At 40.9% G+C, this 25,074-nt stretch overlaps 1 protein-coding gene and 1 long non-coding RNA gene across 10 annotated transcripts in view; one reads left to right on the top strand and one right to left on the bottom strand.

Annotated features, from left to right (window-relative positions):
- EYA1 (EYA transcriptional coactivator and phosphatase 1) overlaps nt 1-25,074 on the top strand; it is a 321,910-nt gene that overhangs the window by 249,793 nt on the left and 47,043 nt on the right. For all 9 annotated transcript variants that reach the window (XM_030215486.1, XM_030215477.1, XM_030215459.1 and 6 more), the window contains 4 exons: nt 2,555-2,613; nt 2,706-2,866; nt 21,070-21,184; nt 21,316-21,437. In XM_030215486.1, the coding sequence (XP_030071346.1) occupies nt 2,555-2,613; nt 2,706-2,866; nt 21,070-21,184; nt 21,316-21,437 (457 nt within the window). The remainder of the gene's footprint in view (nt 1-2,554; nt 2,614-2,705; nt 2,867-21,069; nt 21,185-21,315; nt 21,438-25,074) is intronic.
- On the bottom strand, nt 5,993-9,444 carry LOC115478220. The gene is made up of 3 exons (XR_003943466.1): nt 9,431-9,444; nt 7,565-7,568; nt 5,993-6,076 (listed from the first exon to the last, which is right to left on the bottom strand). It is a non-coding gene; the product is annotated as an uncharacterized LOC115478220 (long non-coding RNA).

Genomic DNA, 25,074 nt, shown 5'->3' with positions numbered 1-25,074 from the left:
TTTTACCACAGCTTAGTGCTGTACTGATGTTGTTAATGTGTACCTATTAGTAAATAGGTCCCATTGCATTAACTGGGACTGGTGGCAAATAATGATTGATAATACAGGAACACCTTTTAATTTAGCCCTAAGTCAATAGGCTCCTTGCAAGTTGCAGAGGAATGGCTTTCTGATAAATCACATGAATTTGTGTTAACATATATTAACACATCTAAGTAAATCTAGCCCTTGCATGGTAAGCTCTCTGGGGCTTGAAATACCTACTGAGCTTGAATGATTCTTGCCTTGAGTTTGGTTTTGAGAAGCCAAGTAACTCCCTTTTTTAATGAAATTTAAAAAATATGCGGTCCCTTATTTCTATATAGAGCCAGATACAAGAAAACAAGATCTACTCCAGAAATTTTTGAGAGATTTGGCATTTAATTAGCACTGAGCTTTATGACTATGAACAGATAAGGAATGAAGATTGGCATGCTGTTGGTTCCTCCAAAGCAACATTTAATCTGATTCTTGCAATTCAAGTTCACTTAATGAATAGTTGTAAATTGCCAAGACTTGATTCTTGTTGACAATCATATCAAAGTAAGAGCCTGAACAATGCTTCAAATTGCTACCCTTGGTTGTGCATTAAAGCATCACAAATAAACTTAGCAGGGGAACACAAATACAGGATAAGGACAAAGAATAGGCACAATAGGAGTCATTAACAGCCATTTAAACATTACATAGGTAATTGGTACTGGCTTCTTAAGATTTCAAGATAAACCTATTCTGAAGGGAACAGTGTTTTGTGTTTATTTTTCCACTGTGAACTGTGTATTTTTAAGGGTTTGGTTTTGGCCCTACAATTGTTTTACCTGCATAAATCTGTAGAATCCTGTACACTCATTGGATTGGCTGAAGAGATGGTTCGTTCTTTATTAAGTAATAATCTCATTGTTATGTTCTGTTTATAATGCTAATTGGGTGGTAATGGTCAACTTCCTGCTTGAACAGGGCTCTAAATAGTTAAATTGCAGTGAGATTTATGAGTTTTATCTTTAATTATCTTCCTGTGGTGGGCTTAGCAGGTTAGAAAGGGATCAGACAATGAAGAGCTTCATCTCTTCCAAATAAATTTCAACAATGATGTCTGAAAGTATTGACCTGTATTTTAACATGTTAAACTCACAAGAAGCTTGTGAGACCATAGAGACTTTTATATTTTATATTTTGGGTTTCTTTTTGTTGTTGTTGTTGTTGTTGTTGTTGTTCTTATCTGGAGTTGTTGACCTCAAGAAAGGAGGAGAAGGTTATAAGGTCAAAGTCTTTTTCCTTCTTGGATCTCCTTGCTTGCTGGGAGAAGGTTGGCTGGAAAATAGATGTTTTAAAAGAAGGGTTGAGGGTCAGCATTTTAATTCTTTTAAGAAACAGCTGGTTTGAGTTTCTTTCCACTTCTGTCTTCCCTCCCTTCCTCACAAATCCATGGAGAGGGAGAAAAATGTTCAGAAAGAACCAGTAACACATAAATACAGTATATGGTTGCAGTACTTTAGTAGTACTGAAAATCTATCACACTGTCCTATGTTGGTGAGCATGAAAGAGATTATGATTAATGCAAATATTCCAGTCTTTTTGAATCAGCTTAACCTTTATGAACCCAAATGGTATTATTAATGATTTTCTAAAAAGGGAAATGGCTGATGGTTTTCCTTTCTTAAAGGTTGAAATACAGCAGCATGCCCTTGAAAAATGCTGATTTTCTCGGGATATTATGGGTGAGGGGGAAGGGAGGGACCCAGTGGTAAATGTGCAGTAGCAGGATGGCATTAAATTAAAAAAAAAAAAAAGCCGATGAAAGCCATTGAATTTTGGCTTGGCTATTTTTGTTTAAATTTGCAACTGTGTGCACGTGCTGATTTCCTAAATGGAGACAAAATAAATAAAACTCACAACTCTCCAATAAATGGCAAACCAGTAACAGATTTTTTTTTTTTTTGTCTGAGCTCCTCAGAAACACTGGCCTCAGGCTGTGTTGGTGTGTGGCTCAACAGCAATCAGAGGTCATAATTTCATTGGCGGTTACTATCAGGTTTAATTTTTCTAGCATGTTGCATTTCACCAAAATGTCTGGTTCTAGTTATGTTGTGCACTGACTGAATCAGCTCTGAGGAGCGTAAGGCTTCAACATACCTGAAAGGATACAGTACTGTTTATGGAACACACATGCTAATTGTCTCTAACCACTTTTCTTTCAGAGAACAAAAATGAGTGTTCAGAAAACCGTAGATGTTATTTGAATATTTTTACTGCTGTAATTGTCTATTGCTTATGTTTGATATTTTCTTACTATACACCGCCTTGAGTGAATTCTTTCAAAAAGACGGTAAATAAATCCTAATAAATAAATAAAGCGAGCAGTAGGTGTGCATAAACTTTCTTACAGCAGTCATTTAACAAGACCTCCACCTATTGATTAAATGGCATTTAATAACCCACTCTGCTGCTGAAATTTATGTGACTAATAATGCCACAAGTTACAATAAACGTGTAACATATGTTTGCATTGCTCTAGGAATGTGATCAGGTCCACATAGACGATGTGTCCTCGGATGACAACGGCCAGGATTTGAGGTAGGCTAGAGCCAAACCAAGAAATGCTTTGGATTCTTCAAGGAGTTCATGGAAGAGTTGAGTAAACTGCCATTGATTTGGGTTTTTCACAGCACATATAACTTTGGAACAGATGGATTTCCTGCAGCAGCAACCAGTGCTAATTTGTGCCTGGCCACCGGTGTGCGTGGCGGGGTGGACTGGATGAGAAAATTGGCTTTCCGTTACAGACGAGTAAAAGAGATCTACAACACCTACAAAAATAATGTTGGAGGCAAGTAACCATTCACCATAAATGTTATTCATCTTACCTAAAGACAAATAAATTAGAGTTTATTGCAAAGTTTGAGTGTTACGCTTCATTTAGCAAAGTGTTATATTTATGTGCTGATCGGCGTAGCCTATGTTAATGAATGATGGTCATTTGAACTAGATTCCTCATTGCAAAAAATTGGTCCTGGCATCTTTGAGATGCAATTATTGAGGCTATTATGAGCATCCCTCCCCTCTCCCACAGAGAAAACCAGAGGCAGCATTCCTGAAACTCTAAGACAAACGCCCAAAGTCAAGAGCAGCCTCTGAAAAGCACGGCACACAGAGACTATGAGCTGAACATAATAAATCATGATTTTTTCCAATAAAGAGATCATTATTGAGGCAAACAATTACCAGTGTTTTACACTCCAACATTTGCCGCAGCTGGAATTTTAAAGCAACAGCACATCTAAAATATTAAAGGCAGTTTTGCTGATTTTTATTTATTCCCGAGAAGCATACGTTTATCAATCTAATTAAAACTGGCTTGCTTACTGTAATTAGAACTCTGTATTGATGTAGAAGAAAAAGTACGCTTGACTAAGGAGATTTAGCAAAACAAGGCAAGCCTACAATAAAAAGCTGCACCTAAATTTATATGTGATCCCTAGGAGTAAGTGCTATTCTAGGGGGGTCTTCCAGGGGCAAAGGGTCTTGATGTGGGCTGGGAGGGGGAAGAGAAAGAAGGGAACATTGGCAGGGAGGCTTGAGGGAGCTTGGAGGCTTTAGTTTAAAAATATAAATTAATTTAAAAAAAAGTTATGCAGGTGCCAGCCTGATATTCAGAGCCAGCACCCGCATAGCTAAGCGACCTTATTTAAGACAGCTCTTGAACTGTCCTAAATGAAGCCACTTAGCTATGCAGGTACCGGCACTGAATATTATCGGCACCCTCATAACCTGGGGCTCCTCCCCAGTGCCGCCACTGACCTGACCACTTTTTGCTTGGGCGGTCACAGGATATTCAGCGGCACTGTCCAGTTAAGTGCCGCTGAACATCCCTGGTTAGGTGGCGGGAAGCTATTTAAGTGGGCAGGAAAGGCTCCTGCCCACTTAAATCGCTTTGAATATTGGTCTCTTTGTCAATGGCAGATTGTTAATAAACACGCGCAATAAAAATCAGGGTAGAGTAGATTGGTTACAATATATAGTAGTCAGGATATGGATGGAGGGCTATGTTTTACAATGGGAAGAAGTGGTATAGTATTCGTGAGAACTTTGAAGTTAGTTTTTTCTTCCTTAAAAAACATCTGATTTAAATCTGTTTATGAGGTATCTCTTCCTTTTGTCGGGGCTAGAATATGGAATAAGTAACCTATGGAATTGAAGCTTGAACTGTCTTATTTCTCCTTTATTTGAATAATAATTTTGTCTTACTTTAAAATATTGTTTACTTCAGGTTTATTTTTTCTTACTGTAATTGTGCTAGATTGTTATTTTCTCCTTATTGTTAGAGTTTTGTTTTCCACTTATTGTAAACTGCTTTGAATACTTCTGGAATAATGGTGGTATAGAAAACTCTGGGTGGGGATGGACTTGCTGTGGTAGTTTGACTGAGGGGCAACATGGCCAACTGGGATGAAGAATTTGACATTAAAGACCAATGCTGTGGTGTAATACCTGTCACTATCAGTTAGCTGACAGAGGACAGGATAGAATTGAATCCCCAAGAAGCCAGGAAATGGAGTGGGGGAGCTCCACCCAGTTATTTGCTTGGCTGAAGGGCATCATCACCTATTCGACTGGTGCAGGCTGATGATGTTTATATGGCAGTACCTATAGGACTCAATGGAAGTAGGCCCAAACAATTAGAAATAACTAGCTCAATTATGCATTGGGTTGGTTTATGTTCTGTTAAAATGAATAAATCTGTATCTCTCTAAAACAGGGGTTCTGAATCCAGTCCTTGGAACACACCGAGCCAATCTCACAATGAATATGCAAGAAATAGATTTGCATACAGGGGAGATACTGCATACAAATGTATCATATGCATATTCATGTGGGTAACCTGAAAACCTGACTGGCTGGGTGGACTGGAGGAATGGGATGCAAATCCCTGCTCTAAAATCTGTTAACTAGTTAGGTATTGTAAGGAATAGGGCTAGGCATTAGGGTTGCCAGGATTATCTAAAGCAAGAAAGTGGAGTTAAATTGTAAGGCCAGATTAACAGTGGAGTACCAAGGGGAGGGCGGTGGTGACGGTCCGCCTCGGGTGCACGCCGCTGGGGGGGGGGGGGTGCCGCGCGCCTGTCGGCTCCGCTCGTTCTGTGCTCCTGCCCCAGAACAGGTTACTTCCTGTTCCGGGGCAGAGGGAGCATGGAACGAGCGAAGCCGACAGGCGCCCGGCACCCCCCCTCCCCCCAGCAGGTAAAAATGCACCCGGGGGAGGTGTCCTTTCGCCGGGGGGGGGGGGGGGGTTGCGCTGCACCCGGGTGGGGGCGCATCGGCGATCCGCCCCGGGTGTCAGCCACCCTAGGAACGCCACTGCAGATTAAACATTCTAGCAAAAGTAGAACCAAAAAGTATCAAAGCTTTTATTAATTGTTTGTGATATAATTGTTTTAATTGTTTATGATTTAATATGTTTCTATTGTATTTATCAGTTTTGCTGATGTCTAATTTTAGTGATGTATTTCCTGTATATTGGTTGAACTAGTACGAGTGATCTACAATTGTAAAAATATATTCAAATATTTATGATTTGTCAATAAAGACCTCTTTGAAATATATATATATAAACAAGTTCAAACAGTGTGTCATTTGCTCAAGGATTTACCCCTGGATTCCATAAAGTGCACCTAGCATTCCGCACCAAAATTCTATTCTATAACAGCACATGTAACTTGATTGGTTTAACAAGCCAATCAACTTTGTTAAAAGCGCTTAAGCAATTATGAGCACTAATTGGCAATAATTATAATTTATGCACACAACTCCCTAACCATATTCTATAATGCACTGCGCCTAAATTTTAATGCACATAGGTGAAAAAGGGGTGTGGTTATGGGCGAGGAAATGGGTGCTTTGTGAGCATTCTAAAATATACGTGTGTTTTGTAGAATATGGACTTCTGCACCTAGATCTACATGCCAGGATTTATGCCACATTTTTGTTGGTGTAAATAGGATGCATGTAGTTCTAGGTACTAGGATATCGACTAAACGTACTTTACATACCACACTTAAATCTAGGCACCACTTATAGAATACATTTAGGTGGATTTTTTAAGCGCCACATATAGAATCTGGTCCTTAATGCCCTAGAGTTTCAGGAAGGAGAAAAAAATCCACTTATGTAAGCAAAATCTTACACCAAAAAGCATTGTGGAACCTTTGCTGGATTCTTAAATATTCACTTTCAGGTGAAAGCCCTGTTTTGTTTAGAACTTTTTACATGTTTTTTTTTCTTCAGATTGTTTCCCCTTCCTGCTGTCTCAGGAAATGATTGTGTCTCAAAAACAAATGTGTTACATCAAAATAGTGCAAGTAAACTGACCTGCAGACATTTTGTACTTTTGTGCTCTACTTTAAGCCAAAACTGTTGTAATTGACCCTGAATCATTTGATTTAGATTTGAATGGGATTTGACAATCTAAGGAAAATTCCAAGCTAGGAAGAGCACATCAAAACAGGGCTGCAGGCAATGTGCCCTTCCCAAGCATAAACAATTGCCACATAGTGGAAGGTGGGGGGAGGGGGATTTTTCAGCATGCACAGCCGGTTTTACACATAGAAAAAGGTTCTTCTAAAATTAAGGCCATTTATGCATATAAGAAATAGGCACCTGGAAAGAGAGCACTTACATTTATATAGTTTCACCTTCATTCTGCAATCTTTGCACCTAAACATAAGCATAGGAGCCAACTTATCAAAATTATTGAGGGTGCTAAGCCCAATGGAAATAACCCCTCTCTGGATACATACAAGGAATTTTCTCAATATTGGGGGTACTCAAGCACAGGGGCGTATCTGCGTGGGGCCACAGGGGCCTGGACCCCCCTACCATCGACCCTCTCCACCTCCCCCTCCCTCCCGCACGCCCGCCACTAACCCGTCGCCGATCTTTGCTGGTGGCGGACCCCAAGCCCCCGCCAGCCGAAGTCCTCTCTTCCGTGCAGGATGCAAGTTGCAACGCTTCCTGTTCTTCTGAGTCTGACGTCCTGCACGTACAACGTGCAGGACGTCAGACTCAGAATTTGGAACTCAGTCTGACGTCCTGCGCGTTGTATGTGCAGGACGTCAGACTCAGAAGAACAGGAAGCATTGCAACTTGCAGCCTGCATGGAAGAGAGGACCTCGGCTGGTGGGGGGTTGGGGTCCCCCGCCAGCAAAGGTAAGTGACAGCAGCAGGGGAGGGTTGGCGGCGGCGGGAGGGGGTGGAGAGTGTCATTGGTGGCAAGGGGGGTCTGGCAGTGGCGGGGGGGGGTCCGGAAATGGCGGGGGGGATCGGTGGCGCCGGGGGGGGGGGCTAAAATGTGCCCCCTCCCTCTGGCCCCCCCTACCGCCAGAGTCCAGATACGCCCCTGCTCAAGCACCCACAGAGTTGGCTCCAATGAACATAAGTCCCATTTATGTGTTACGATTACAGAATAGTAGCACTGATGGGCATGAATGTAACATTTCTCGTGCATAAATGCTCTGTGTGCAATAAGCACCATTCTGCAAATTGAGATTGCAGTGCGCAAAGAGGGAATTTAATAAACTGAGCCGAAACTTAGGTGCTGAAAAAATTCAGTGCTAAGTGCTATTCGATAAAGGGGGGCGCCCAAGCTATTTGCAGTTAGGCAGTATTCTGTAATTCCACATGCAATGTTTTAGAATGCCCCGACACACCCATGGCCATGCCCCCTTTTGAGATATGCTCCATGGAAATTAGGCACCGTGCCTTATAGAGTGCTAATTAACATCAATAATTGGTAGGTAGCACGCGATTATTGATGGTTCAGAACTCCTTATCCAATTCATTTGCGTACTTTAAGCATCATATATAGAATCTGGGGGGGGGGGGGTAGTGTGCCACATTTATACACATAATTTACAGAATACAGTAAACTATGTGCTAGCTTGTAGCATTTCACCTGCGATAGACCAGGCATAAGTACTGACATCTAAATGTTGGCATATAAGTGCTGACTTACGCTGTATTTAGCACCCAGATGATGTTATAGAATAGTGTTTGGGGGGAATTCTGTATATGGTGTCTTAAAAATCAACGCCGTAAAACCACTCAGGTCTAGTCCCTTTTACAAAGCGGCAGTAAGCCCAACGTGGACTTACCATTCACTAAAAGGGAAGTACAGGTGGGCTACCACAGCAGCCCAGAGGTAGTACCCACCCCCAATATGCATCATACCAGGCGCTGCAAAAATATGTATTTATATTTTTTATTTTTTGTAGCGCCGATGTGTACCTGGCGATAAGTGCTCCCCCCCCCCCCCAAAATGGCCGTTCAGCCATTTCCTGAAAAAAAGAAACCTGCCTTTTAACTGCTGCGGTAAAAGGGGGCCTCGGCGCATGTCAAAAACATGCACCGATGCCAGTGAAGGCCCCCTTTTGCCGTAGCTTCGTAAAGGGGCCCCTAGTGTGATTATATAAACTACACCTAAAGTTACACATAGTTTATAGAATATGCTCATGTGCTGTTCTCGCAATTAAAATTTAGGGGTACCAAAGTAGGTAAAACCAGACCTAAATACCTGCGCTTAAGTTATGCACAGACCCCCAAATTCTATATAGCATGCCCAGAGATCCGTGCCGAAATTGGCGTAGATTCTATAACAATGTGCGCAACTGTATTTGCTTAATAAGCTAATGAGCACTGAAAACAGCACTTAACAAGCAACAATGAGCACAAATTGGCACTGATTAGATTAGAATTTACGTGTACAGCTCGCTAAGCGTATTCTGTAACGATGTATGCCAAGCTTATAACATGTGTTGGCAAAAAAGGAGCATGGTTATGGGCAAGGAAATGGGCATTTCATGGGCTTTCTGAACTTTACATGCCTGTATTTTCCTTCTTGCCTATATGACTCTATGGCCTAAAATACAAATCTACCTATGCATCCAGCTTCTCCTTCATTGGCACACAGCTATGGAATGCATTGCCCAAATTCTTAAAATCAACTCAGAACTATCTAAATTTCAGGAAATTACTGAAGACATCCTTATTCCAGAAGGCTTATCCTCCAGACTCAACTTAAGTTACTGCTTTTTGTCACAGCAAAATTTGTGGACCTTATTGATCTTTTATTATCTCTTATTATCTTTGTTGTTTTATACGATATCTATACGATCACTACCTTACTTTACATTAACTGTATTTTATTGAACTGTAATCTGCCCTCCAATATTGTGTAAGCCACATTGAGCCTGAGACTAGTGGGAAAATGTGGGGTATAAATGTGTTAAATAAATAAGTCTATGTGCCACGATTTAACGCCACATTTTCATTGGTGTAAATAGATGCGTATAGATTCAGGTTGCTGAAATATCAACTAAGCATATTCTATAATTGGCACCTAAATCTAGGTGCCGATTATAGAATATCTTTAGTCGGCACTGATTTCAGCGCCAATTTTTTAGATGCCATATATAGAATTTCTCTGAGAGCGGATGTATTCTGTAATAATGTGCCTATTTTTTTTAATGTCCACAACCCGTCCATTCCATGCCTATGGCCTCACCCCCTTTTTGACAGCACACATTAAAACTATGCACACCATGTTATAGAATATATCTCAAAAGTTGTGCACATTAATTCTAATTAAAACCACTTAGTGCCACTAATTGGTTAAGTACTAATTATCAGTGCTGACTGGCTTGTTAATTAAGTTGTGTGTGCAATTTGACCATGTGGCCAAATTATCATGCACAACTTCAGGTGCAATATATAGAATTTGGGGGGTAGTACTCAGCATTTTGCATGCATTTTGGCACCCATGTTAAGGCACTTAATTGCCCTCTTTTGTATAAGTACATAAGTATTGCCATACTGGGACAGACCGAAGGTCCTTCAAGCCCAGCATCCTGTTTCCAACAGTTGCCAGTCAAGGTCACAAGTACCTGGCAAGATCCCAAAACAGTACAATGCATTTTATGCTGCTTATCCTAAAAATAAGCAATGGATTTTCCCCATTTTAATAATGATCTATGGACTTTTCTTAGAGTGGAGGAGTGGCCTAGTGGTTAGAGTGGTGGACTTTGGTCCTGGGGAACTGGGTTCGATTCCCACTGCAGGCACAGGCAGCTCCTTGTGACTGTGGGCAAGTCAGTTAACCCTTTATTGCCCCAGGTACAAATAAGTACCTAAGCCGCATTGAGCCTGCCATGAGTGGGAAAGCGCGGGGTACAAATTAAAAAAAAAAGCCATCCAAACCTTTTTTAAACACCACTAAGCTAATTGCTTTTACTGCATTCTCTGGCAACGAATTCCAGAGTTTAATTACACGTTGAGTGAAGAAATATTTTCTCCAATTCATTTTAAATTTACTGCTTTGTAGCTTCATTGCGTGCCCCCTAGTCCTAGTATTTTTAGAAAGAATAAACAAGCGATTCATGTCTACACATTCCACTCTACTCATTATTTTATAGACATCTATCATATCTCCCCTCGGCTGTCTTTTCTCCAAGCTGAAGAGCCCTAGCCGTTTTAGCCTTTCCTCATAGGGAAGTAATTCCATCCCCTTTATCATTTTTATCCCCATTCTCTGTACCTTTTCTAATATCACTATATCTTTTTTGAGATGCAGTGACCAGAATTGAACACAATATTCGAGGTATGGTTGCACCATGGAGAGATACAAAGGCATTATAGCATCCTCATTTTTGTTTTCCATTCCTTTCTTAATAATACCTAACATTCTATCTGCTTTCTTAGCCACCAATGCACACTGAGCTGAGGGTTTCAACGTATCACCAACGATGACGCCTAGATCCCTTCCCTGGTCAGTGACTCCTAATGTGGAACCTTGCATTACGTAGCTATAATTCGGGTTCCTCTTTCCCACATGCATCACTTTGCACTTGCTTACATTAATGGCCCTGATTACTATGGTGCGTTAGTATTTTTAACGCACCTACAATTAGTTCACGTGCTAACCATGTAGGCACCTATAGGAATATTGTAGATGCATACATGATTCATGCACATTAAAGGGGACATATGACAAAGTCAAGAGGGAATAGGCTTAGGAGTAACCTGAGGAAGTATTATTTCACAGAAAGGGTGGTGGAGGCGTAGAATGGCCTCCCAGTGAAGGTGGTGGAGTTGAGGACTGTTCCAGAATTTAAAAAGGCATGGGATAAGCATGTGGGATCACTTAGGAACAGGAAGAATTAGGGGTTACAGAGGATGGGCAGACTGGATAGATCATATGGCCTTTATCTGCCATCATGTTTCTATGTTTCTAATGTGCCTATAACGCAGCTTAGTATACAGGGCCCTAAATGTCATCTGCCATTTAGATGCCCAGTCTCCCAGTCTCGTAAGGTCCTCTTGTACTTTTTCACAATCCTTTTGCGATTTCACAGCTTTGAATAACTTTGTGTCGTCAGCAAATTCAATTATCTCACTAGTTACTCCCATCTCTAGATCATTTGTAAATATGCTAAAAAGCAGCGGTCCCAGCATAGACCCCTGGAGAACCCCACTATCTACCCTTCTCCATTGAAAATATTGACCATTTAACCCTACTCTCTGTTTTCAGTCTTTTAACCAGGTCTTAATCCACAATAGGACACTACCGCCTATCCCATGACTCTCCAATTTCCTCTGGAGTCTTTCATAACATAGTAACATAGTAGATGATGGCAGAAAAATACCTGCACGGTCCATCCAGTCTGCCCAACAAGATAAACTCATATGTGCTACTTTTTGTGTATACCTTACCTTGATATGTATCTGCCATTTTCAGGGTACAGACCGTAGAAGTCTTGCCCAGCACTAGCCCCGCCTCCCAACCACCAGCCCTGCCTCCCCCCACCGGATCTGCCACCCAATCTTGGTTAAGCTTCTGAGGATCCATTCCTTAGAAGCTTAGCCGAGATTGGGTACTTTGTCAAACTCCTTTTGAAAATCCAGGTATACAAAATCGACCGGCTCACCTTTATCCACATGTTTGTTGACCCCTTCAAAGAAATGTAATAGATTGGTGAGGCAAGATTTCCCTTCACTAAATCCATGTTGGCTTTGTCTCATTAATCCATGCGTTTGATTATTCTCTGTAATTTTGTTCTTTATAATAGTCTCTCCCATTTTGCCTGGCACCAACATCAAGCTCACCGGTCTATAATTTCCCAGATCTCCTCTGGAACCTTTTTTTAAAAATCGACGTTACATTGGCCACCCTCCAATCTTCCAGTATAGGTTTTCCTGGAGATGTTGTTTGAGAGGAGAAGTTGAGACATATGTACGTATTTTATAAAGTATGTGGCTATGCCTGTAGAGTACGCACACGCATGAACACCTGTTTAGGCCAGATATAAATTTATATCTGGACACTTGTGTACTATTGGGTTTGATGGGAGCCTGTTTTATCAAGGCAAATTGGAGCTTATGTTGCCTTTACAAATAGGCTTAAAATAGATACTTTTCCCCCTAACTCTGTAAACGTTGCCAAAAATTAAATAACAAGCTAATTAGCACCAATAATTGGCTTTTTAACAAGCAATTATTTTTATTTATTTATTTAAAACATCTATAGCCCACCTATTAACTAGGTGGGTTACAAAATAAACCAACACAGTAGTTTTAAGAAATCACATACAAACACAAAATCAGCATATTCCTTCGTTTTCTTACAATAAATACATACTGAATTAAATCCCCAAATATTTCTGTGCAAATAAAAATGTCAAGCTTCTGCAAAAAACAAAATCTCAAAGCTAGTTCATTCCATCCAGTAGGGCCAACATAACATAATGCTACCTTCGCTATTAACAGAAAAGTGCAAGCACCTCAAAGATGGAAAAATCAAACATTGTGGTAATGTTCATGTGGGCCTATAACACTTTTATTATTCTTATTTAGGTTTTGCTCACACTTTTTTCTCAGTAGTAGCTCAAGGTGAGTTACATTCAGGTACACTGGGTATCTCCCTGACTCTGGAGGGCTCACAATGTAAGTTTGTACCCGAGGCAATGGAGGGTTAAGTGACTTGCCCAACATCACAAGGAGCAGTAGTGGGATTTGAATCTGCCATCTCTGGATGTCAAGACTGGTGCTCTAACCACCAGGCCTCTCCTCCACAATTCCAAGGGGAGAGTTGTCACTGTAAACCCAGGCCATTGACAGGAGAGGCAGCTACACAAATCTCAATGCTGTGCTCCTTTCCAGGTCATGTAGGCCTCAAACCGTGCACTAGAAGTGAAAGTCCCTTAAGCATAGATCACTGTCTATTCAACCCAAGAAAGAACATGGCATCTGGGTTTGTATAACCGCATCTCCTGTAGGTCCAGCATCTCTCCCGCTCTCTTGCTTGCATCCCCTGCAGTCCAGCTTCTCTCCCCTCATCCTGGTTATCCCCTTCCCCCTCTACACACACAAACAAGTCCAGAACCTCTGCCCCTGTGCCAGCTCTGTGTGACACAATTCCCAGGTGCTCACACACCGGTTGAGAACCACTGCTTTAAGGGGATAATTCTATAACTAAGCACTTCCATTAAGGCACCCTGAGGCCACACATAGAAATCTATTCTATAACGGAACCAAGGTGCTGGATTCTGTTATAGAATACAAGCATAGCCAGGTATCGGCATGCCTAACATCTAAGTGCCCACACTTATGCCAGCCATAGAGCTGGTGTAAGTGCCAATGGCTATATGTGGCAGCTATGCCCATAACTTACACTATTCTGTAAGTTACAGGTGTAAGTGGAAACCCCACCCATGTCCTGCCTGCACTCTGCCCGTGTACACCCCCTTGTACATACGTGCTATGCAAGATAGGGAGAATATTGGAGGTGGAGGAGTATCCTAGTGCTTAGTGCAGCAGACCTTGACCCTGGGGAACTGGGTTCAATTCCCACTGCAGCTCCTTGTTACTGTGGGCAAGCCACCTAACCCTCCATTGCTCCAGGTACAAAATAAGTACCTGTATATATGTAAACCACTTTGAATGTAGTTGCAAAATACCACAGAAAGGCAGTATATCAAGTCCCATTTCCCCTTCCCTTTCCCTTTATATGCTAGTATTCTAAACATTAACATGTGTAACACACATCATTGTTAGCGCATAGTTTATCAAATTGGCCTTTCATAGCATAAATTTTGAGAAAAGCATATTTGAGTTTTGATTTACCTCCTACTTAGTAAAATGTGTAAACTGTTTAACACAAGAATTACAGAATGCAGTCCACCACAAACAATAAATGCAACCCAGTCTAATTCTTGTCCCTGTCTATATATCTGCACTTGGCCCCTCAGCTACATAGAAAGATGTTTCATTGTATTATACGAACAGCCGTAGCATCATAGCTATATTATTCAAATGTTAGAATGCATGCTTGTTAAGTATTTCATTTGTATTATTAGGGAGAGGAGTGGCCAACAGGAAAAAAACTGGGTGATAGTACCTTTGTATAAGTCTCTAGTGAGGCCCCATTTAGAATACGTTGTGCAATTCTGGAGACCGCACCTCAAAAAGATATAAATAGGATGGAGTCAGTACAGAGAGCGATTACAAAATTGGTTAGTTATGGGGATAGACATTGACCACAATGGACTAGATTCTATATATCACGCCTAAAATATTGGCACAGAAAAAAAATTCCTAGGTGTATTCTATAAAGTACACCTAAATTTAGGACAGTCTGTTCAGTTTATAGAATATGCTGAGCGTCCATCGGTGCAACTAAATTTAGTTGTGGACAGTTAAAGCAAGTAAATCTTGGTGTAAATGTTGATGCCTAATTTAGGTGTGGACCAGGTGTATTCTTTAACAACGCGTATGGGTTTTAGAAATGACCATGCCCGTGGCCACGCCCCCTTTTCAACTATGCGACTTAGAATTTATGTGCATCATGTTACAGAATATGCTTAGACAGTTGTGCACGTAAATTCTAATTAATGCAAATTAGTGTCAATAATTGTTAATTGCCAATTATTGGCACTGATTGGCTTGTTAACTGATTAAGTTGCTGATGCAAATCTAGAAAACAATTGGATTTGTGCACCCAATTTAAGTTGCGCTATATAGAATCTGGGGGAATATGTATACTCTGGAAGAAAGGTGGGAGAGAGGGGATATGATAGATATATTTAAGTATCTCTATGTGATTAATATAGGAGGTGAGCCTTTTTCAAATGAACAAAAACTCTGGAATGAGAGGGCTTAGGATGAAGTTGACAAGTTATAGGCTCAGGAGAAGAATAGCCTCTTGGAGTTAGTGGAGGGAAGGACTATGTCTGAATTTAAGAAAGCATGGGACAGGCACATGGGATCTGTTAGGGAAAGGAGGAGACAGTGGTTGCTGAAGATGGGCAGGCTGGATGGGCCATTTGGCCCTTATCTGCCATCATGTATCTATGATGCTGACATCTCCTCATATCTGTTATTTAAATGTTCTTCCATGCTGTCTATTCATTTATATTTCTGTTATACTATCACTGTACAGTGCTGTTAAATATTGATATTTCCGATACTGTATCATGTTATTCCTGTTATTAAAATTCAATTCGCCATCTCCAAGCTCACCTCATTCATTGTATTTATGCTTATAGTTAGTCATTTTACTATTGTTATGCTGTTAACAAAATTGTACATTTTATGTTAAACTGTACCTGTTGTACACCAACTTGAGTAATTCTCTTTATAAGAAATCAATAATTCTTGTTGACTGCAATTTTCCTCATTACAGATTCAACGCAGTACAAATAATAAAAAGCAATATACAGGATACAAATTTACAGAAAAGTATAATAAAATATACAATCTATATCAAAATTAGCAGCATTCATATGATTATAGCCTACCAAACAGAAAGGTTTTCCAAAATTTCTAATATTTTCTTTTCAGTCCTAACATGATAGGGAAAGGAATTCCAAAGAGACATACCCATAGGTGAAAATATAGTCTTAGCCACACTAAGAAAATGCACAAAAATGGAGCTCTTTATTTTTTTTTTATATACACAGACACTCCATCTTTTCTTCATTGGGAACAACTGGACATTTGGTACTTATTTCACGCTCTGACAGATGAGGGGTCCTTAAAGTCTTTTGCTTTGCTTCGGGAACAGTTTCATCTGCTTTCTCAGGATTTTTATGCCTACCTGCAGCTTTGTCATTACATGGCGACTTTATTTGCAACATGCCTTACTTTGGATATTTATGAACAACTGTTCACTGCCAACACTCTCAATTCCCAGCAAAAGGCGCCTCTGTGTTTTCATCATCCTCCTTTGCAGGATAACATGCCACAAAGGGACTATGCCACTTTATTGTTGGCTTATTCTACTGATAATGAGGTGCCTTTGGAACAGGAGTGGCTATTGCAAGGACTGAAGAGCCTCAAGACTCATACTGCAAGCCTTTCCTTTAGGGAGATGTAATACAGAATAGTCATGAGCCTTTATGTTTCCCAAAAAGGTTCATTTGATGCGGCTCCAGCCCAATTTGGCCTGTCCTTGGATGCTTTCCTGGGACCTATATTTTGGACCTGTCCAGTTTTCATGACTCTTTGGAAGGGAGTTTCTCAATTCACTGTATGGAAACATGGGTCTTCCTTTCTCCTCATCTGATTTTTGACACTTCCTCGCCACACCCTGCTTGGTAGGACTTCCTTCGTTTTTATTGTTGGTTGTTTTACTAATGTTGTTTCTTATCCTGCAACATTGGATTTCTTCTGTGCCACCGACTCTCGAATTATGGCGCATTCAGATGATTGGTATCCTTTCCTTGGAACAGCGTTATATTCATGATCTTGCTTCACCAGTGGGAATGCTTTATCAGGCCACTTGGGAGCCCAACCACTTGGGAGCCTTTCTGGTCCAATACTGTTGCCTGGAGCCATATCTTGAATGGCTTACTTGCATGTCTTCCCAACCTATTCTTTTTGTATCAGGGTGGTTGGGGGAAGGGGTGGCAGGGGGAGGTTGGTTTTGGGTTTTAGGTTGAAAAGAGTGTATATTTTCTTTGCTTTCTTATCTTAGTTGTATTAGAGTCAAAATGTTCTTTATCAATGATTGTGTTGTATTGTACTTTTGCTGACACTCAATAAAAATTGTTTTTAAACATAATTCAGAAAAGCAGACTTCTATGAAGGTTTATCATCTACTTCCATAGTTTTACACCAGTGCCTTTCCAGGCATCATCAATCTTATTTCACAATGTTAATTTCTTCTGAAAACCACAGTGATTTTCTAAATACACTCTTTTTCTACCAGGAGTGTGAATTTATCTAATACACTTGAAGAAGCTGAATCCCAACATGATTTTATTGAACTAGTAATAAAATTAGGCGATGGAAGTAACTTACTCAACTCTGACCAAAAAAGAGCTTCATCAGTCTTGCCCCTAGTTGAGATCAGTTTGGTAGGTCTCTTCAGAAAAGGCTTGGTAAGACAGATATTAAAAATAAAATCCAGCAAGCCAAGGAACTACTGACCATGTGGAGAAATCAACCAAGCTGAAAGGGTGAACTGCACGAAATCTAAAGAATGGCCCTTCTCTTGAGTAGGACCTCCATCAAGGAAAAACAGATCACAAGAATGCAAAAAAAGCTTTAAAATAAGAAACATTTGAGTCAAAGTTGTCCTGTAAACGCAAATTTAAATCTCCCAAAATAATCAGTCTGGAGAATTGAAAATAGCCTGAGCTATGATATCCAGCACTACAGATTTGGCCTTGGCCCAAGACCCAGGAGGGTGATATATAAGAAGAAAGCCTATAGTATTAGATCCAGCAGTAAGATCATCCAAAGCTTACATGTCATAAATTCTACCTAGAGGCTCATTTTCAAAGCACTTAGACTTACAAAGTTCCATAGGTTACTAGGGAACTTTGTTAAGTCTAAGTGCTTTGAAAATATGCCTCATAGTAGCATAATAACATAGTAGCTGACAGCAGATAAAGACCTGTATGGTCCATCCAGTCTGCCCAATAAGATAAACTCACATGTGCTACTTTATACGTATACCTGACCTTGATTTGTCCATGCCATTTTCAAGGCACAGACTGTAGAAGTCTGCCCACACTAGCTTTGCTTTCCAATTACCAGTGTTGCCACAACAATCTCCGCTAAGCTTCTGTGGATCTATTCCTTTTGAACAGGATTTCTTTGTTTTTATCCCACGTATTTTTGAATTCCATTACCATTTTCATCTCCACCACCTCCCGCGGGAGGGCATTCCAAGTATCCACCACTCTCTCTGTGAAAAAATACTTCCTGACACTTTTCCTGAATCTGCCCCCCTTCAACCTCATTTCATGTCCTAGTTCTACCACCTTCCCGTCTCCAGAAAAGGTTTGTTTGCGGATTAAAACCTTTCAAATATTTGAACGTCTGTATCATAGCACCCCTTTTTCTCCTTTTCTCCAGGGTATATGTGTTCAGGTCAGCAAGTCACTCCTCATACGTCTTGTAACGCAAATCCCATACCATTTTTGTACCTTTCCCATAAAAATGTTATGGGATTTACATTACAAGACGTACAAGATACATTTTAAAAACTCTTATATAGCAAAGCTAAACGCCCCCCTCTCTTGCCCAGTCTAGGAGAATGCAAGATTCTATACCCAGGCAAACATATATGAGTTTGTTAATACTTGATATACTGCCTAGGGGATGTGCCATCAGGGGGGTTTATATAGCAAAAAAAAAAATCTTGATAGAAATAGAAAAGCATAGAACTACATTAAAGACAGAAAAGCAAAAATAGAAAACTGAAGAAAGGGATATGGGAAATGCTGGAGGTTGAAGAATGGGGCAGTTTCCAACTTTATTAATACTTGAGTAATCAAAGGACTATCTTGTTCAGTCAACCAGGTTTCAGAAATAAACAAGAAACCCAAATCAAGGGAGGTCAAAAGATCTTGCAATAAAAAGAACTTATTGTTCACAGATCTAGCATTGACATGAACTGCAGGAACTGGAGTAGAGTGTAATTAACTGAACAGGAAAACTCTTTACCTAGCAATCTAATATAAGAATGGTTCCTACACTTAACAGAAACTTATGTTTTCCCAACAGTCAGAAGAGCTAACTTGTTCCTAATATTGTTAAAAGGTCACATTCAACCTGTAATTACCTCTGTACCATGTGATCAAACAGCACAATCAAGTAAATATCTATCATTATAATAAGGCACAAGCCTATATTTTGTCTTACACATAGTAGTAACCCAAACAGCAATAAGTGAACCATAATCGGGCAGGTTCTCCAAATGTTCATTAAGTATTCCCAACAGGGTCAAACAAAGAAATAGTACCCAGCGCATATTAACTATAAACCAACACTTAATTGCCAATAATATCAGTCAAAACAAACCACAGTCCGATCCTCAGTAGTTCCCCAAGTTGCACACTAAGGGGGAGATTCAATATATGGCACCTAAAAAATTGGTGTGGAAATCAGTGCCAACTAAGCGTATTCTATAAACGGCACCTAGATGTAGGCGCAGTATATAGAATATGCTTGGTTGTTATTTCAGCGCCTAAAACTACATGCATCCATTTACAACAATAAAATAGTGGCATAAATCCCAGCGCATAGATTTACGCACACTGGGCCATAATCTGTACATGCATAAATTTCAGAATGCCCATGAAACGCCCATTTTCCCACCATAACCACTCCCCTTTTGCCTGTGCGCATTAAAAGTTCGACACACTTCGTTACAGAATACACTTAAGCTAGTTGAGTGTGTAAATTCTAATTATTGCTAATTAGTGCTCATCATTGCTTGTTAAGTGCTGTTATCAATGCTCATTAGCTTATTGAGGGGTCCTTTTACAAAGGCGCAGTAGCATTTTTCGCACATGCTAAAAATAAGTGCATGCTAAATGCTAGAGATGCCATTCCTATGGGTGTCTCTAGTGCATGAAACTGGGAGCCCCACCCATGTGCTGCCCATGCTCCACCCATGTATACACCCCATTGCAATTGTGCATTATAGCACTTACCATATTTTTCGGACTATAAGACGCACTTTTTTCCCCAAAAATTTGGGAGGAAAATGGGGGGTGCGTCTTATAGTCCGAAGGTAGATTTGGCTGGCTGGCTGGCTGGCTGGCACGCCGCCCACCCTCCAAGTTCCGGATCACCGCCTCTAAAACCTAGGTGTGTCTTATGGTCCAGTGCGTCTTATAGTCCGAAAAATACGGTATGTGCAGCCTTACAGAATAGCGCTTAGGGCAGTAAGTGCTCATTTTCTCTGCACTTATGTGCATAAAGGTGTGAGTACCCATGCATATCTAGTTATAGAATTGCCCTTATTGGGGTAAATTCAATAATGGCACCTAAAAAATTTATGCCCAAAAAACCCCCCGCTTAAGTGCTATTCTATGTCATGCCTAAAGTTTGGCGTAGTTTATAGAATAAAGCTTAAGCATTTTGGTCATACATAAATGTAAGCGCCATCATTTGCAGCAATGAAAATGTGGTGCAAATGCCTGCACCTAAATTTATGCATGGAGCACCCTTATTCTGTAATTACATGTGTAACTGAAAATCACACCCCCGTTCATCCCCAAAACGCCCTTTCTGTGCCCCCTTTTTTGGGGCCACACATAAATTGTAGGCGCAGATTGTGCACCTAACTTTACGCATGTAACAGCAAATTAAATCTAATTAGTGCCAATAATTGCTTGTTAAAAAGACAATTATTGGCACTAATTGGCATTTTATCTTACTAAATTGTACATGCAATTTTCAGCAACCTTTACAGAATTGGGGGGATTATGTGCATGCAAGAAATCTTTGTATGCTTAAATCAATTGTATGCAATGTATTTGCACTTTGGTGCCCATACGAATCAAAGGTTTGCATTGTACCTTCTAAGCCTGTGCTTTATTGTAATTGAAGTAAAACTTTTTTTTAGTGCTTTACATCAGAAAGTTGTGTGTTGAAGCTTAGCACAAAAAATTAGCATATGGCTTATCAGATCAGCCTCCTTCATAAACTGGACTTTCATACAGGGGTTTGCTTTATTTCAAACCACAGGTCTGCTTGGTCCCCCCAAACGAGAGGCATGGTTACAGTTAAGAGCTGAAGTTGAAGCTCTTACGGACTCCTGGTTAACGCTTGCACTGAAAGCACTCACACTTATTCATTCTAGGTAAATACAGTCTATTAAAAAGTCTAATCAAAACAAAAATGATCATTATCCCAATTTGAGATTTTTGCTTACTATTTTCCAGGTTATGGTTACTGATCTAATATGTTTTTTGTTTTGTTTCTTTTCTGAAGGTCAAACTGTGTGAATATTTTAGTTACGACTACGCAGCTTATTCCGGCACTGGCAAAAGTTTTACTCTATGGATTAGGTGTTGTATTTCCAATTGAAAATATTTATAGTGCAACTAAAATAGGTAAGTTATTTATGCAGAGTATGGTTACTGTTGCAGAATGGATTAAATATTTATTTTAATGACTTGGCTTCTTTATATCGAAATGTTATTTGCATCCAATTGTAAAATAATTACTACTACTACTTCTAATAATAATAATCAATGTAAAAATGTATGAACATCTCACAAAACATAAAGGGATCCTTCTACTAAACTGCTTTTGGCCCTTAAAGTGCTTTTAAGGTTAGATTCTATATATATAGTGCCAAAAAATTGGCTCTGTAAAAAGCGCTATTGTATAAGCCACACTTAAAGTGGCCCTTTTACAAAGCAGTGGTAGGGCTACCACACGTGTAGCATGCACAAAATTGATACTACCACCCAGTTAGCATGCCCACATGGCAGTAATTTTGAAGTTACTAAATTATTATTCAAGGGATGGGATCAACAAATCGCTAGACTATAATTAAATACTGAATCCCACTGTGTGATGGTAGAATCTGTGTTATGCTACCTGTAAATTGTCTCCTGCTGGAATTTCTACAGCAGGAAAACGGCCTCAAAGAGCTCAAGGATATCTTGTATCTATAGAGCTTAATCGGATCCAGCTGATTCTCTCTTCATCATTGGCCGTGAAAAACTTTCAAGGATAGAATACTGCCTACACAATATAGTTTACAAGAAATGTGGTATATAATCCACACTGCATCAATTCTGCAGTCTCTCTGTACTAAATTAATTTACAGGCTCAATGCAGACTCTGCTACCATCGGGTGAGCTTAGACAATCAAAAGGCACTTATCTTCATTTGAGGGCCAATCGATTTATTCTGTGCTCACGCACATGCGTTGAGTCTGTGTACAGTGGCTCCTCTGCTCACTCATTCAGCAATCTGTACCCTCTTGCCCCAAGCCGACGGTGGCCAGCGTTTCGCTTCTGCATCAGGGTCTTGGAGACTGGGTTATGCTGGATGTGGCCATGAATGTTTGCTGTACGACGTCACATGCCCACACTACCGCAGGCCACTTTTTACCGCAGCGTAGTAAATGGACCCCAAAGTTAGGCACAATTTATAGAATAGATCTTATGCCCGGGATTCATGCCAAACTTTAGGTGTGGCCATTTGTACCAACTGAAACATTAGGCACATATCCCCATTATTCATTGTAAATGCATTTTTAATTTTAGGAATGCCCCCATTAACACCCATGACCCTCCCATTTCTGCACCCCTTTTTTCAGATTGCGTGTAAATGCCAATAAAATCTAATTAGTGCCAATAATTGCTTGTGAAGCCAGTGATTGGCACTAATTACCTCATTCAATTAAATTGTGCATGCAAATTGGGCACGTGCACTTTTGGTGACTTATATAGAATTAGGGGGTTAATGCAGGAAAACGGGCTATCGCAAATGCATTTTGTAGTATTTTCCCCCTTTTCAGCATGCTAACCATGCATTAACTAGTTTAAAAAATATATTTTTGGAGGGGGCATGTCATGGGTAGAAAGGGTATGAAAGTGTTGACTATCTAGTGCATTCAGATTACCACATGCTAACTGCTAACACAGAGTTAATATGGGAGCATTGAGGGGGGAATTCATTAAGCGGTGTCATGGCCTTAATTCACATAAAAATGATGAAAACCTATTCTATACCTATGTTTTGGGTTTTTTTTTCATTTAGCATGTGCTAATATCCTTAGTGCGCATTAAGGTGCATGTGAGGGAATGGATGGTATAGGTAAGAGCACTCCCTCTCTGATGATACAGTTCAGACACCTTGCAGCAGGTAGCGCTAGTCTGCCAAGCCTGAGGCTGATGCTGAGTCAGGGACGGGGCTCAGATCAGGTTGGAGCTAAAAGCCCTGAGGCTGAAAAAATCAAGGTGGCCCGATAGAGAGCTTTCCATGAGGGAGTTCCAAGAGAGAAGAGGACTCCACTGCAAGCTGAAATGTAGTACCTAAGGAGACACCAAGGGAAGTGGTTTGGCTCAGGATTCATTGGTAGAGTTGTGTGGGAAGACTGGCAAGGTAGAAGACACCTTGAGTTATGTTCCGAAAGTACTTGTTTTGATGTGAATACAGCAGGGGGCGTAGCCAGACAACAGATTTTGGGTGGGCCTAGGCAAGAATTGGGTGGGCACCAAGTGTTCTCCCCCTACCCACCACCACCACCACCAAAATAGCTGGTGGAAAAATGCTTCTTTCCACCTTGGCAGTCTGCAACACTCATATGCTGAAAACTGAGCATGCACAGATGCCAGTATTGTGGAGAGTAACGTTTTTGTTACCATCAGGGGGAAGTCTTCAGCTGGCAGAGCTTGGGATCCCCACCAGCTACTGCTAAATGTCTACTACTGTTGGGTGGGCCTGAGCCCTAAGTGGGTGGGCCCCGGCCCACTCAGGCCCACCTGTGGCTATGCCACTGGAATACAGAATGTGTTGGGCTAGGCTGGGAGCTAGCCCTAATTAGAGACTGGAATTGTGCTGGATGAAAGCCTGTAAAGTAACAGGGGCACATGGTGTGTCAAATAATAAAATATTTTCCGTTTTTCTTGCAAACCTTGTGTGTCTGACTGAGTTTGTGCCCGATTCAAGCCCCAACCTTGACCACATTACCGCAGTGCGTTAATGTGCTTGATGAATTCCCCCTTTAGCGCCTCTTAGATAGGAAGTGGTAAGTGCCCCAGAGCTAAGTTTCTCCAGGTACCGTGTACTCATGCGAACATAGCGCACGACTTAAAAACCAAAGAATAGAAAATGGCCTGGAAAAGTGCCATGGTAAATCTGAACTTAGCACGGAGGGAAGGTCCTGTGTTTACACAAGCTAAGCTTAGATTTCAGTTCACTTTAGTAGAAGGGCCCAAAAATTTCCTAAATTCTTCCCTCTGTCAACTGCCTTCAAGGTATCCAGTGCTATGTTTACCTATTAATATCAAAAGCAATGAAGTACAATGAGCCTTCAGAATTAAGGAGTCTGAAGGAATGGTTTATTGAAGGACCCAACACTGGCCATGTTTCAACAGGTGCATGTGTAAGGGGTCACAAAACATAACAGAGAGAACAATATATTCTTGTTCCTTCTTCTTCGAAAACCAAAGAGTAATATGGTCTCTTAGTAGAGCTTCTGTAGCTCACACTTCTGTAGTAGAGAATTTCTCTTCTAGGAGCCCATCCAGCTTATTTTCGAAAGAGATCGCTGGCCATCTTCTGACACAAATCGGGAGATGGCCGGCCATCTCCTGAACCCGGCCAAATCGGTATAATCGAAAGCCGGTTTTGGCCAGCGCCAACTGCGTTCCATCGCGGAGCCGGCCAAACTTCAAAGAGGCGTTTCGGCAGGGTAGCGAAGGCAGGACAGGGGCGGGACGGGGCATGGTTAAGAGATAGCCGGCTTCGCGCGATAATGGAAAAGAGATGGCTGGCTCTGATGAGCATTTCGCCGGCTTCACTTGGTCCATTTATTTTTAGGACCAAGTGTCAAAAAAGTGCCCCAATTGACCAGATGACCACCAGAGGGAATCAGGGATCACCTCCCCTTACTCCCCCAGTGGTCACCAACCCCTCCCACCCCCCCCCCCCCAAAAAAAAACTTTTTTGCCAGCCTGTATGCCAGCCTGAAATGTCATACTGAACTCCCTGACAGCAGTATGCAAGTCC

Source organism: Microcaecilia unicolor, chromosome 1 (assembly GCF_901765095.1).
Source record: "Microcaecilia unicolor chromosome 1, aMicUni1.1, whole genome shotgun sequence".
Classification (NCBI taxonomy): Eukaryota; Metazoa; Chordata; class Amphibia; order Gymnophiona; family Siphonopidae; genus Microcaecilia; species Microcaecilia unicolor.
The sequence above is the reverse complement of the archived record's forward strand: the minus strand, read 5'-3'. Positions and strand labels throughout refer to the sequence as shown.